General features: G+C 42.3%; 1 protein-coding gene across 1 annotated transcript in view; it reads right to left on the reverse strand.

Annotated features, from left to right (window-relative positions):
* Positions 1-1,464: 1,464 nt before the first annotated feature.
* The window catches only part of LOC115087719 (dermatan-sulfate epimerase-like), a 105,675-nt gene continuing 91,219 nt past the window's right edge, over positions 1,465-15,920 (reverse strand). The window contains 1 exon segment of the mRNA XM_029595229.1: positions 1,465-2,982. Coding sequence (XP_029451089.1) covers positions 1,500-2,982 — 1,483 coding nt within the window. The 3' untranslated portion in view covers positions 1,465-1,499.

Below are 15,920 nucleotides of genomic sequence, written 5' to 3' on the forward strand. Positions count from 1 at the left end.
AAATTTAATTTCTATACTGATTTCATGAGCAAACCCATTCAAAGTGGTGTCCAGCAAATAAAATAACAACATAAGAATGTTACAAAGATTTCCTGAAAGTGAAATAAATAAATTCCAACCTGAGCTTTTGAGGGAGAATATTCCAAAGCGCAGGGTACACTGAATACAGGACTCTTGCTCTAGATTTAGAATAATTTAGGACTCAAAGAGAGGAAGTATCCAATAAGACCTCTTGACTAGAACATTACAGGTGGGTAGGACAATGCTAGGACACTTTTATTCTCAAACTTTCCATAACCTTAAAAGTAAAGGTCAAACCTTAAATTTTATCTTTTATCTTTCTCTGAAAGACCCGCGCCTAAATCCTGCCGGCCCCGGTACCCAAGGGCTCAACCTGCGGGGAACGAGAGCTGGTATAGGTGAAGGTCCTTTTGGGTCTACTCTCCTGAAGCCACCTCCCGACGACGAGGACCTATAGGGGCCTTCCCCTGGAGGTAGCGTCAACCTCGTCTCGGCCAGGGGTCCAGCAAACAACAAGTTGTTATTGATTTGGGTTCTAATAGAGAGCCACTGACCCTTATTTTCAGACATCAATTTGTGAGAAATGAATAAATCCACTTCAAGACTGCTCTGTCAAAGCCAAAAAATGCCTCCAGCAGGTCCTGATCTTCTAGAGCTTGGATGATGCTCTGGTCTGTACCTGTACTCCCTATACATTAAAGAAGTCATCAAAGACAGCCTGCCTACACTTTCACCACCAATCTTCTGCAGAGTTTATGCAAGCTTTTCCCCTCATACTGCTGGATTACTGGATTCTTACAAGAAAAAAAACAACACAAATCACATGCATTCTGTTCTTTGTTATATCACAGCAGTGTATAGTGAACACTGGAATAAATCACACTGAATTACAAGAAAGAGGACTGATAATGGCTCCTTGTGATGTAATGTCCAATGTCCATGATATTTAGACTCATACAAAACATATAGATTATCTTTCTTTGCAGTTCCTCTTTAAGTAACGACTCCTGTAGGTCTTTATTTCCCCATCAGCACTATCTGGCTAATCTATCCAAATATATCATCCCCACCCTGAAATGCCCTTGATATATCTGTCTTAAGTTTTTATCCAGATGCAATAAAATAGCCTATTTTTCAATGTGATTTGCAAATAAAATCAAATTGTGCTTTTTGGTATGTTTACTAATTTGCTGTGACAAGCTTAAATGCAGCATTTGCTACATTTGTTTCATGTAAACTTCTGATTACCAGCAAAGTAATCTTACAATTGCTGCACACTCTGCATTTAAGCTAATTAGTAAATATACAATAAAAATGATACAATGTGGTTTTACTTGCAAATAACATTGAAAAAATGGAGTAAAAAACAGAGAAGCTGTGATTCTGTCGCTGCTCATCACTGTATGACTCATTGCAATTTGAGCCTTATGTGAACACCCCTTATGCAAAGTTATTTTTTTAATCCACAATATTTATAACTAACATTGTGACTGAAAACAGTTATAATATAACCACATTAACACACAACCATCAACAAATATTATTATATATAAAATCCTTTGGTTATTTCTTGCACTTATGAAACAAAAATATAATTTCTTGGCTTTTTTGAACTCAATCAGCTGCAGTACCAGCAAAAATGTAAAAATTGATATATTGATAATTAGGAAAAGTCTTGCATAGGAAGTTGTTATTGATGGACGTTGGCTATGAACACTTATTATTCCCATCTGCGTTGCTCCATATCTGCTAATCTGCATTGGCATCTTTTTTCCAATTGATACATGGGATGGGAGCTGTTTCTTCAGGTTTTCAAATCTCATCTTATACAGCTGGAGATTTTGCTCCACAGTTCTGTTATAGTGTTTGACCTCCATATGTGGAGATAAATCTCTGATGACAGAGATTTCATCAAACACAATTTTTTGATCATCCATTTGTACTTGTGCAAAACCAGGTTGGTTTGGAATTTTGGTAGTGAAAAGATCCACTGCATATTCATGCTTATTAGTAACTAGCGTCACATTCACTTGCTGATGGTCTCCATGAACATTGACACTCTTCATCTCCACAGAAGGCCCTAGAAAGACATACACTGCTCTTGTGATTGGCTTCCTGAGATAGGTTGTAACATTCACATAATTAGTTCCATTGTATGAGAAGCCTTGTGGATAAGTACTTGATGCAATAACAGCTTTCTGACTGTAGCCAGTATCATCCATCCAGTACATTTTATACATCTCATCTTTGTGCTTTAGATAAGCGCCATGGACACTGTCTATAACTGTCTCCTCAAATGGTATGTCTACATTATGGAAGAAGCTGGTTGTTGCTGCCAAAGGACTGTCATTTTCTAGATGGATTTGGTCAACTAACAGAAGTAGCTGTGGATGGAGAAGTAGGAGATTCCTCTGAAAGCTTTTTAACTTTAACTCAGGGTTGTAGGCACCCACTCCTTCACCCTGAATGAAAACAACCCCATTCCTCTCCAAAGCTGCAGTCACCTTCCCATGAGAACTTGCAGCTGGTTCATGTAGGTATTTTAACCATTTAGATGAACATTCTTCTGTAACCTGCCCTTCCCAGGGAGCAAAGCAGCTCTTGGAATTCACAGCAGGAGAAAACATCAACACATTGTTTAAGAAGGTATACTTGGGTCCATATAAAGCTTCTGTTATGAATGGTACACCATTTGGAGCAAACGTAAATGAATTCTGGTCTGGGTGCTCATGACCAGCATTAAAGTTCTTCCATCCTTTGATCCAATCTTTGTACTTATTCTCATGGACAATATCATATATTGCACGTCCCCCCAGTTTTCCTGACTTGAAGGAAAGAAAAGGCCTGTTGACTTCTGCAGGTAAAGCACTTCCATAGGTTACAACTCCCCAGTCCTCAAAATAATGTAACTTTGCAATGCCAAAATCTGATGGTGGTACAGAACCCAAGCTTGCATCATACCTGCAAAGAAACAAACACATACCACAAGAAAAAAATTAGCAACTGCAATAAGATGATATCATTTCTCCTAATGTAAGAAAAATAATTACATATTTCAAAGTGTACATTTAAGATTAATTGCATAAACTGCCTGCATAGTGCTTCAGATACAAATAGTATGTAAGCACAATGATCTTATTATGCCATAACACCACTATACTTAGTTATGGGTATACAATTATTTCAGTATTAAATTGTGATTTTCACTTCCTTACAGTTCTATAGTGCATGCAGCAGCATAACCAGAATTGAATTTTTTCGGGGGAGCCCAAGGTTAACACGGGTGGGCAGTAGACCTACAGATCTAGGCCCTACCAATTGTACTCTTAACGATAAATAATGCCTTAGCATGCATCCTACAATGGATGTTAGGGGTTATTTTGATTTCAGGTTCAGCAATAAAGACTATTAAATTTGTGAGTAAATAAAACTGTTTATTGAATTTTGTATAAAATTTGTATAACTTTTTTTTAATGCATTGGATATTCATATGTATTGAGAAGCTTTTGAAATATTGTAAACCAAATAAAAATGTAGATCTTATAAGTTTGGGTTGGGATTCTCTCTCTTTTGATTTTTCTATACACCCTATAGGAAACCATTGAAGAGTTTTCAAGACAGGAGTAATATGTTGAAACTGCCTAATGTTAGTAAGTAACTTCCCGCAGAATTCTATAGAATTTGTAGAGCTATCAAAGTTGCTGCAGGTACACCCAACAGAGAACTGCAATATTCCAAGCTTGTCAACAAAAGGGCTTGGAGAGCAGGTCGAAAATCTTAAGATTGAAACAAAAGCTTGAGTCTACATAACATCTGAATTTTAATAAAAGATTAAATGATCGAACTAATATGGGGCTTCATTGAAAACTCTGAATCAAGCAGTGGAGAGAACAACAAGTAATGTTCGATGTAAAGTATAATGTTAGCCGAATCAGAACTGGGATTTGTGTTGACCAAAAAAAATGTATGAACATGGACTAGATTCTATAGTTATTAATGTGATGTCCTAGAATATATATCATTATGATCTAGAATATTTATTTGTTATGGTGCTAGCCTAGAATGTGAATGTTGCCACACAGTAAATGACTACTGATTAAGAATATTAAGGTTGATAAGGTAAACCTTTGTGAACTGAACCAAATCACTGTTAACCTGGAAGATGTAGTAAGCCAGATTGACAAGCTAAAGAGTAGCAAATCACCTGGATCGGGTGGTATGCATCCTAGGGTACTGAAGGAAATAAAAAATGAAATTTCTGATCTATTAGTTAAAATTTGTAACCTATCATTAAATCATCTATTGTATCTGAAGACTGGAGGGTGGCTAATGTAACCCCAATATTTAAAAACGGCTCCAGGGGTGATCCCGGAAACTATAGGACAGTGAGCCTCACTTCAGTGCTGGGAAAAATAGTGGAAACTATTCTAAAGATCAAAATCGTAGAGCATATAGAATTGGTTTAATGGAACACAGTCAACATGGATTTACCTAAGGGAAGACTTGCCTTACAAATCTGCTTCATTTTTTGAAGGGGTTAATAAACATGTGGATAAAGGTGAACCGGTAGATATAGTGTATTTGGATTTTCAGAAGGCGTTTGACAAAGTCCCTCATGAGAGGCTTCTACGAAAACTAAAAAGTCATGGGATAGGAGGCGATGTCCTTTCATGGATTACAAACTGGTTAAAAGACAGGAAACAGAGAGTAGGATTAAATGGTCAATTTTCTCAGTGGAAAAGGGTAAACAGTGGAGTGCCTCAGGGATCTGTACTTAGACCGGTGCTTTTCAATATATATATAAATGATCTGGAAAGGAATACAAGTGAGGTTATCAAATTTGCGGATGATACAAAATTATTCAGAGTAGTTAAATCACAAGTGGATTGTGATATATTACAGGAGGACCTTGCAAGACTGGAAGATTGGGCATCCAAATGGCAGATGAAATTTAATGTGGACAAGGGAAAAATAACCCATGCTGTAGTTACACTATGTTAGGTTCCATATTAGGAGCTACCACCAAGGAAAAAGATCTAGGCATCATAGTGGATAATACTTTAAAATCATCGGCTCAGTGTGCTGCAGCAGTCAAAAAAGCAAACAATGTTAGGAATTATTAGGAAGGGAATGGTTAATAAAACGGAAAATGTCATAATGCCTCTATATCGCTCCATGGTGAGACCGCACCTTGAATACTGGGTACAATTCTGGTCGCCACATCTCAAAAAAGATATAGTTGCAATGGAGAAGGTACAGAGAAGGGCAACCAAAATGATAAAGGGGATGGAACAGCTCCCCTATGAGGAAAGGCGAAGAGGTTAGGGCTGTTCAGCTTGGAGAAGAGACGGCTGAGGGGGGATATGATAGAGGTCTTTAAGATCATGAGAGGTCTTGAACGAGTAGATGTGACTCAGTTATTTACACTTTCGAATAATAGAAGGACTAGGGGGCATTCCATGAAGTTAGCAAGTAACACATTTAAGAGTAATCGGAGAAAATTCTTTTTCACTCAACGCACAATAAAGCTCTGGAATTTGTTGCCAGAAGATGTGGTTAGTGCAGTTAGTGTAGCTGGGTTCAAAAAAGGTTTGGATAAGTTCTTGGAGGAGAAGTCCATTAACGGCTATTAATCAAGTTTACTTAGGGAATAGCCACTGCTATTAATTGCACCAGTAGCATGGGATCTTCTTAGTGTTTGGGTAATTGCCAGGTTCTTGTGGCCTGGTTTGGCCTCTGTTGGAAACAGGTTGCTGGGCTTGATGGACCCTTGGTCTGACCCAGCATAGCAATTTCTTATGTTCTTAGGCAGTGAAGTCATGCGGTGGGGACATCATGCGGTGGCACGGATACCCTGTCACATGGTAAGGGCAAAAGACCATCAGCGCCATTTTGATTAATGGCAGCCGACAGCCCGGGAGCGGGAGATCGCTCCAGGGACCCCCACTGGACCACCAGGTACCTGTAAAAGGTTTTTTTGGGGGGGGTTGGGAGGGTGGGGGAAGCTAAGGTATTAGTTTTAAAGGGTCGGGGTGGGTTTTTTGTTAATCGGCTCGGGCGCAGCCGATAAACAAAACCGCGATCGGGCCCGATGAAAAAAACCCCACATGTAAATCAGAACAGGAATCCGAACCGATTCCGATTCACATCTCTATTGAATGATGCTCAATCATCAACAGACCTTTTCCACTGGAAAGAAATCAGTAGAATTAAGGGTCACGAAATGAAACTATAGGGAGGATGACTCAGAACCAATGTCAGGAAATATTTCTTCACAGAAAGGGTGGTGGATGCCTGGAATACCCTTCCAGAGGAGGTGGTGAAGACAAAAACGGTACAAGATTTCAAAGGGGTATGGGATAAACACCGTGGATCCCTTAAGGCAGGAGGATGGAAATGAAGAAAAGAGTGCATGGGGGTAGCTTGCTGGTATGGTATCCTTAACCAATAAGTCTTTATGTTGTTGATGCAACTCTATCATTGCTCTCTGCTTCAACGGCAGGGGGAAAAGGTGAATTAGATTCAGATAGCATCCAACAAGGACATTGAATTGTTTAGGATAACTAATATGCATGGGGTAAATTGCTGATATGGTGGTTACTACCCTTAGCGAAGTGTGGAACGATGGACAAACACACTAATATGAACACAATCCAACAGGTGTGTTGCAAAATCAAGTGCAAAGGTCCATGTAAAACAAACCAGAAAAAACAATTTAAACAGGAAAATTTCAAAACAGGATTTGGCATTTTGGAATTATTGAACTTTGGTGGAGAGCAACTCCACCATTGCTCTCTGCTTCAATGGCAAGAGGTAACAGGGAATTGGACTCAAACAGCAACCAACAAGGGCCCTGACTTTGAGTCTGGGAAGCTGATAATTATAAAGATGGCTTGTAAGGCCAGCAGTTATTACCATAAGCTTGCTGGGCAGACTGGATAGACCATTTGGTCATTTTTGCTGTCATTGCTGTTTCCTTGTAATTGATATACATGCCTGTAGGACATGTAAGAGATGTAGGGCATGCGTATGCTCATCAGATTTTAAAAGTCACCCAATGACCGAATATCTCATGCCGAACCAAAAAGGTATAGACTGTGGGCATGGTGTGTGTGTGTGTGTGTGTGTGTGTGTGTGGGGGGGGGGGGGGGGGAGGGGTTTTGGGGTAGGACAAGAGTCTTGTGAGCAAGTTTCTATGCGCTGGGCACGCTCCTAGGTCCACTGCTGTGTAACTTTACTTCTGCTCTTAAGGAGGTCTAAAAGTATTTCCAGATATCACTGAAAGGTTTGACAGGTCTGGTTAACTGGGTGGGGGGAACGACTGCAGGCTAATAAACCAGGGTAATATGGAGGAGCTAACTCTAGACTGGGTGAACTGGTGAATAAACTGGTGAAACAGGTCGTGGGGTGAACGCGTGTCGGTTATAAAAATTCCCTCATTTACATGGTGGAAACACGACTTACGCTGCTCTCTCTCTCTCTCCTGCAGTCGATCTCCTGCCGGCGCCATTTTCCGTACGGAAAATGGCGCCGGCCATACGCGTATGGCCGGCGCCATTATCCGTACGGAAAACGATTCGCGGCAGGAGATCGCTCCCGGACGCCCGCTGGACCCCCAGAGACTTTTGGCCAGCTTGGGGAGGCCTCCTGACCCCCCACAAGACTTGCCAAAAGTCCAGCGGGGGTCCGGAAGCGACCTCCTGCGGTCGAATCGTGTTGGTCTATGGCCGCCGCCATTTTGCGGCGGCCATTTTGGCAAAATGGCGCCGGCTGAAGACAACACGCTTCAACAGCAGGAGCCCGTTTCGGACCGCCGCTGGACACCAGGGTACTTTAAGGCATTTGGGGGGGGTTCGGGGGGGGGGGGGGAGGGATTTAATTTAAAGGGTCGGGGGTGGGTTTTAGGGGGATTTAGTGTGCCGGTTTTTCGGCCCGTTTCGGACCGCCGCTGGACCCCAGGGTACTTTAAGGCATTTGGGGGGGGGATTTAATTTTAAAGGGTCGGGGGTGGGTTTTTAGGGGGATTTAGTGTGCCGGTTTTTCCTGCCCTCCCCCTTCCCCCGATTTAGCTATGGACCGCCGCTGGACCCCAGGGTAATTTAAGGCATTTGGGGGGGGGGGGTTCGGGAGGGTGGGGGATTTAATTTAAAGGGTCGGGTGTGGGTTTTAGGGGGTTTTAGTGTGCCGGTTTTCCTGCCCTCCCCTTCCCCCGATTTACGATTTTTTGACGATAAATCGGGGATTGGTATTGTATCGTGGCCCATAACGATTTTTTGACGATTTAAAATATATCGGACGATATTTTAAATCGGCAAAAAAACGATTCACATCCCTACTAGACAAACCCTTTGAATATTTATCTCAATATAGCTAGGAAACTCTGCACTTCTTGTATGCAAACAAATGAAAACTGAGACTTGGATCTGGCCTTAGTGTTCATGGGTTGCGCACTTACAGCATTCATTTAAAAATATATAGCATTTTCTTTCCTACCAAAGGAATTCAGTGTGTAGGTGCACCAGCGCTGACTTTTGGCTTGAGCCTCTGGACCTTTCAGCACTCGATTTCTTTGAATCTGCTCTGCCAGCCAGTTCCCATTCCATTGCTCATGACAAATTTATCCAGAAACACAGCTGGCTCTCAGGGCCATAGACCAGTTTGTAATTTGAGTCAGCAATGCCCACAGTTCTCTGGAACCCTGGGAAAAAAAAATACAGATAAACCAGTAAAGTAAATGCACAGGATGAAATAATAAGGACTTGCATAGTAACATGGTAGCAAACTCCTACAACTTTCCTCAATTAACCTGCTCTATATCCTCTTATTTCAGCAATGGCTTTCTTGTCTTAGCTCAAAACCTTTTATTTGTTTTGTTGTGTTTTTTTCTGTCTGTTTTGACAAGATTGTAAATTACAAGAGTAGGGACTGGGAGGTCACGTGATGCGGTGATGCCGAGCGGACATCTCCAGCTCAGGCTCTGTGCCTTGACCTCCTGCAATCGGCAAACAATCCCAAACATCTAACTTTCAATTGCAAAATCTTCAACAGGTACTACAGCTTAATGTCTATAGACCAATTTATGCTTAAAGGACACGAATACTATGCCCCTGAAGGGAAGTAAAAAAGAAAAGAAAAAACTGGTGCAGCGGGAGCCAAAATGGCGGACACTCTGGGGAGGACAACCATTGCCAGCCATGCCACCTACGACAGCGATTCAAAAACGAACTAACCACAAATGTTACCAACATAGTCATGGTGGCTCTAGATTGTAGATTCAATGAATTTTCATCACAATTTAAAGAACTGAAAAGACTCCTTCGCTGAGCTCCACCCGCGGTTAACAACGGTGGAGGGCCGCGTTTCCACTTTAGAAGACGATCATCTCACAACGCAGAATAAATTAAAGGAGCTGGAATGCATCGTTGCTACCCAGATGGAAAAAATCAACGATTTAGAAAACAGGGCTTGACGCAACAACATCAGATTAGCAGGATTCCTGGAGGGGGCTGGAGAAAATAATTTAGAAGCTTCGCTGGAAGCATGGCTTCCCAGAGACCTTGATTATCCGGACATAAGGCCGGCTTTTCACACTGAACTGGCGCATCGGCCAGGGCGTAGAAAGGAGGGAGATCAAAGGCCATGGCTCATCATTGCAAAATTACTAAATTGGGTCTCAGAAACAAAGAATTATACAAGGCATACAGAGCTCGTGCTGAATTAAAATATAAGGATGCAGAAATTCGCCTTTTTCAAGATTTCTCTGCACCACTTGCTCAAAAGAGAAAGCAATTTAGCCCTCTGTGTACAGATCTTTTAATAAAAACATCAGATTTCAGCCGGCTTACCCGGCCACTCTGAAGTTCAGGCACGGAGGCAAGGAATATACCTTCACGGAGGTGGAACAGGCGAAATTCTTTATAGCCAACATGTAAGGCTCTGGACTTCTGGCTCTTTCGGTTTTAAAGCCATCATGTTTGGAGGCACCAGCCACCGTTCTGAAGCTACGCACATGCTATTAAATGTTCGGGTATAACAGTGAACTTTGTGCTCTGAAACCAGCAAACCCCGTTCCGGTTTTCTTTTTTTTTTTTTTTTGCCCCACTCCTCAAAGGTTCTTCCAGTGCAAACCCCTGTCTCGAACTGTTTATATACAGTAAGGACCAGATGCCATTACGGTCATCAGCAGGGATGAACAGTATTTTCCCAGACTGGAACGGAGCAGCTAAAAGCTGCTGACCTCCATCACAGCAGCGAGCGTAACTCTGGGACAGAGATCCGAGGCATCGCCAGGTGCTTCCACAAGTACTGCGGTCAGGGGCTAAAGGACCCATGAAGCAAAAGGGAAACACGCTTCTCAAATTACCCGAGGACGGCAGGAGTCTTTTTTGGCAGGATGGAGGACTTAAGCAGAATGGAAAAGCTGGTGCCAGTAACAGACTGGGTTCTTTCGCAGTAAGACTGTATTTCAATTTTTGGGACTTATAATATTTTGCTGGTTATAGAAAATGTTGAAATTGTTATCGACGAAGGAGGGCGGGGGACACGACGCATCACTAACGTGCCCCCCCCCCCCTTTATTTTCCTCTCTGATTGAGGGGAAATAAAATGTGGAAGCTGATTATTCAAGTGGATAAGGAATGGGTTAGAGGGATAGGGGGAAGGAGGGAGGGGAGGGAGGGGGAGGGGGACAAATAGCAGTGCATGGGGATTCACATATTACATATGGCACATCACATTCAACACTTTCACTCAAGGGATGGGCAGGTCAATATAACGAGGTTGCAAACACACTGGTCTCTACCGATGGTAGGTTTAGGCAGGGGAGCCCACTAATCTCTCATGGAAAGGACCACCCTTTCAGTACGATTTTAAAAGGAGACTAGTAGGACTTACATGAAATTAGCCAGTTTAAATGTCAATGGCCTAGGACACCCCATTAAAAGAACTAAAGTGCTGCATTTCTTAAGAGGTCAAAGGTCCACAACTAGCCTGCATCCAGAAAACATCTTACAGCGGCGAAGAGTGCAAAGCTGAGAAGAGACTGGGTAGGTAAGTGTTATTTCTCTCGGCCGCTGTAGAGAAAAGAACAGGAGTTTCATTTTAATACATAAAAATCGTTCTTTTCAGGTGACGAAGGAACTGGTGGACCCAGAGGGCAGATACATTTTGTTAATAGGGAAGTTGAATGGGAAAGAAAAATAACCATTGGCAACATATATGGCCCTAACTCCTCTAATCCAACATTTTTTCACCAATACAATCAATCTTTTTACTGTAAATGGCATGGGAGGGATGATATTAGCGGGTGATTTCAACAGTGACATGACCCCTTAATGGATCGCTCCTTCACCCGAACCACGCAATCTCAACAAAACCTGAACACAAATATAGGCCAATGATGTAAAAAATTTAATTTTTTTAGATTATTGGAGGGTGTTACATCTTGAAGAGTGGGACTATGCACATGTGTCTAAAGCACACGCACTCTCCTCCCGTATTGACTATATACTGGGCTCCGCCTCCCTGTTTCCCTTCATTGCCTCAACAGGTATAGATGCACCTGGTGTCTCTGATCATGCCTTAATCTGGGCTGATATAAACTGGGATGACAGAGTACCCTGGAATAACTGGTGGAAATTCCCAATTTATATGAAAGAGAATGGGAAATTCCAAGATTACTGAAAAGTAAATGGGAGCAATTCCAAGAGTTAAATAACCAACACGAAGATGACCCAGAGCTGTTCTAGTAAGCAGGGAAAACAGTAGTCCGGGGGGAGATAATTTCATTTTTTCTACACAGAAATAAATTCTAAATGCAGATATCCTAAAACTTGACCAACAATTGAAATTGGATATGTTAGAAATAATTTGTCACCCCTCACAAGCCAACTGGGCTAAGTATAACGAAACATTAGGGACGTTACAGGCTTCATTACACCAAAGGGCCATTAAAGTCCTTCCTTTATAAAGAACACTCCTTTTTCCGCTATGGAAACAAGTCAGGGAAAACATTAGCGAACTTGGTTAAACTCCATCACAGCAAAACTTATATAGAAAAATTACGGATGACTCAGGGTACATGGGCGCACAAAGGAGAGGAAATATGTGAAATACTGAGACTGTTCTACATACAACTTTATATAGAAGACAGACAGGACAGGCCCCTCGAGGAAACTGATTTTTTTTGGCAATGTACAAATTCCTAATCTAACAGATGACCAACGGGATAAATTTAACTCTCCTATCACAAAGCATGAAATCTTATTAGCTATTAAAAAGAACAAATCAGGCAAAGCACTAGGAACCGATGGGTTTACTTACGACTTCTACAAAATCCTTGGGGAAGGGGTCTTGGACTCTATCCATTCTTTCTATCACAATGCACTGATCAAAATAAATTCCCACCAGACTTAAATAAGGCATATATAACTGTTCTCCCCAAACCCGGCAAAGACCCTAGCCAACCAGCCTCCTACCATCCGATTTCACAGCTAAATTGTGACCTTAAACATTTAGCTAATGTCTTAGCAGCCAGAATGAGTTTAGCACTTCCTGATCTCATTTCTCTAAATCAAGTGGGCTTTGTTAAGGGAATATCATAGAGTTCACACATAGCTAAATTATTCACGGCCATCACCTACTGTCAAGCAAACAGGATTCCCGCCATGGCAGTAAATTTCGATTCCAAAAAAGCTTTTGATAGGGGTTCCTGGGGCTACTTATTTTCAGTACTCCAACGTTTTGGCTTTCAAGGCAATTTGCTGTCCTATATCTCCCTTCTCTATCACCACCCAACATCACACATACTGGCACATGACCTTCTCTCTCAGGCATTCATTCCACAACGAGGGGTATGGCAAGGATGCCCTTTGTCGTCTCTCCTATATATCCTAGTGATAGACCCTCTGTTATGAGTAATCTTGCAAGATGATCAGATTCCCAGTTTGGAATGTAATGGGCTAATTTTCAAAATTGCAGCATTCACTGATGACATATTAATTTTTCTTACACAACAACAACAGCACTCCCATGGGTACTCCATCTCCAAACCTTATATGGCTGCTTCTCTGGACTTAAAATAAACACTGACAAATCAGAAGCTTTAGAAATATTTGGCAAACTTCAGCTGATCTGGGGCCCATCTTTCCCATTAAAATGGGCACGAGGCCCTATAAAATATCTGGGAGTATTAGTTTCAAAGTCTTTAGATACAATCTACATTATTAATGTGCACCCTCTGCTAAAGAAGATGAAGACGAGACTTCAGCAATGGCAGTCGCTGCCTCTGTCTCTGATTGGACAGGTTCATCTCCTAAAAATGATAGAATTGCCAAAATGGCTATATGTGCTCCAAATGCTCCCGGTCTGGTTAACTGGAAAAGACCTCCAAAGTATCAATGGAGTAATTAGGAAATTCCTTTGGAAGGGGAAGAAACTACGCCTAGCCTTGAGACACCTAATCAGAGCACAAGGGGAGGGTGGACTGGCCTGCCCTGACTTTCAAAGGTACAACTTGGTCTGAATGCTGCGTCACATCAGGGATTGGTTAGTGGGCAAGGAATAATTCTCCCCCACTGCCTTTCTCCAAGGCAGTCTACATGGGTTCTCCCCAGCTGTATTGATGCAGCTTGAACCACAACATCTACCAATAGACTCTAAACAATTTCTGTTGATAGACTCAAGCAGAAAGGCATGGGCCCCATTTCTGTAAATCTTTAGGACTTCCGAAGACTTTGACCCCTGTTATACCCATTTGTTCTAATCATCAGTTCACCACAGGAATGGAGCACACTGTTTTTTCAACAATGGGCCTCTAAAGGATTGACATTAGTCACTCAAACACTTCAGCCTAACGCCAAGCACATGTAAAGTTTCCCAGCGCTTCAAGCTCAATTTGATCTCCCAAAACAAGATTTTTATGCTTCCTACAACTTAGGCATTTATACACACCACTGGGCTACAAACTGGCCTAGCAAAAAAAAAAGGGGTCAGGTGGAACAAATTCTAGGTATCCGACATTCCATGAGGTTTTCCTGTTCTCTATTTTCTAGGTTACTGAAGTCACATTTGGCCTCAAATGCTTATGAGGACATAGGCAAAAGTTGGATGGGGATCTCAGACATAGCTGTAACCCCTGATACAATAAAACAATATTTGCTCAATATTAGGTCCATTACTGAAATGTAACTTTGTGAGAAATGCAATTCAAATTTATTTGGCAGTTATATTTCCCCAATGCAGTAGCATACCGAGTGGGGATTAGTGTATCACCCAGGTGCCTGAAATGCAACATAGAAAAGGGGGACTTCTATCATAGCTTCTGGTCCTGTGTAAAGGTCCAAGTTTTTTGGACTGCAATACAGACACATTGCTCCAAGGTCTGCAACTGTTCTATTCAACTACACCCTCACTTATGGCTGCTGGGCAGCGACCAGCCCACTCTTATCAGGTTGGACCCATTTGTAGCGCTATTTGTGGACAAGGCAGGGTCTCATAGCCTAACAAATTATTTTAGCAAATTGGATCTCTAAAGAAGCGCCACACTACACTCATTGGGTGCAAAAAATGATCAAACTGGCAACCTTTGAGCAAATGACAGCTAACAAGCAAAGTGAAAAGAGGAAGGAAAACAATGACCTTAAACCTCTGGCATCCGTTTCTGCAATATCATCGCCAGGGCAATTTTATGCAGCTTACTGATCTGAGCTAGTGGACTGAACATGATGTATAATCACCCACAGGTCACCTACAGGGAATGACGAAAAGACAAATTGGGCCCTGTAAGTTCTTAACAACATATACTAGGCAACTCCTTTGAATCTGTACGTATACTCCTTTGCATTTGTAAGGGTACCACTACACCTCTCTGCTCAAAGGTACTGATATGAAGTAATAAACCTATTGCCATGCACTGCGGGTTTGGGAGGGTTGGGCAGAGGGGGGGGGGGGGGGCGGAGAAGGAATGGGTAAGATATGACTTTAGACGATGAAGAGTTCTTACAAAGTACTGGTTCAGGGTTCATTTTTCAATCTTTCTATCCTGGTAGATAACCACACCGTGAAATGGTGTTATGTTAGGCTAAACCTGGCTTGGATACGACCACTGAGGGAACTTGGCTATGAGTATTAGGGATGTGCACCATTTTTAAAGATGGTGCCGGCCGTCCATTACTCCTACCATGAGACAGGGGCCGGCCAATGGCACGGATACACTGTCACATGGGCCATCGGCGCCATTTTTATTAGTGGCAGCCGACAGCCTGAGAGCGGGAGATCGCTCCCGGGACCACCACTGGACCACCAGATAATTTAAAACATTTTGGGGGATATCGGGAGGGGTGGGAGAAGCTAAGGGAGATGTTTTGAAGGGTCGGGGTGGGGTTTTTGTTTATCGGCTCGGGCGCAGCCGATTAAAAAAAACCCAATCGGGCTGCATGAAAAATAATTCACGATGTGAATCGGAACCGGAATCAGAACCGATTCCGGTTCCGATTCACATCTCTAATGAGTATACTGTCTATGAGATGTTCCCATAACTGAGGGAGATTTGTTATAATTATTCATTTTTGCTTCTATGGCAAGCTTCTTCCTAAATTTTCTCTTGGCATATCTTACTACTGCTTTACATTTAACTTCCCAGTACTTAACTCTTGCCTTTTTTCTTCATAAAGATTCCATAGTGCATTTTATCTGCCTTGTTAAATTGATACTGTTGCGCTGGAGGTGGACCCTTGGCCTGGTGCAGGATTGGTACGGCCCTCTGGTCGGTCCTAGAGAGCGCCTGCCACCAGGAGGTGGAGCACACGAGGAGACAGAGGCTAGCTGGAGCTTCACCAATAACAGTCCGGGGCTTCCGCAGGTTGAGCCTTGGGTACCCGGAACTGCCTGGACTTAGGTGG

Source organism: Rhinatrema bivittatum, chromosome 3 (assembly GCF_901001135.1).
Source record: "Rhinatrema bivittatum chromosome 3, aRhiBiv1.1, whole genome shotgun sequence".
Lineage (NCBI taxonomy): Eukaryota > Metazoa > Chordata > Amphibia > Gymnophiona > Rhinatrematidae > Rhinatrema > Rhinatrema bivittatum.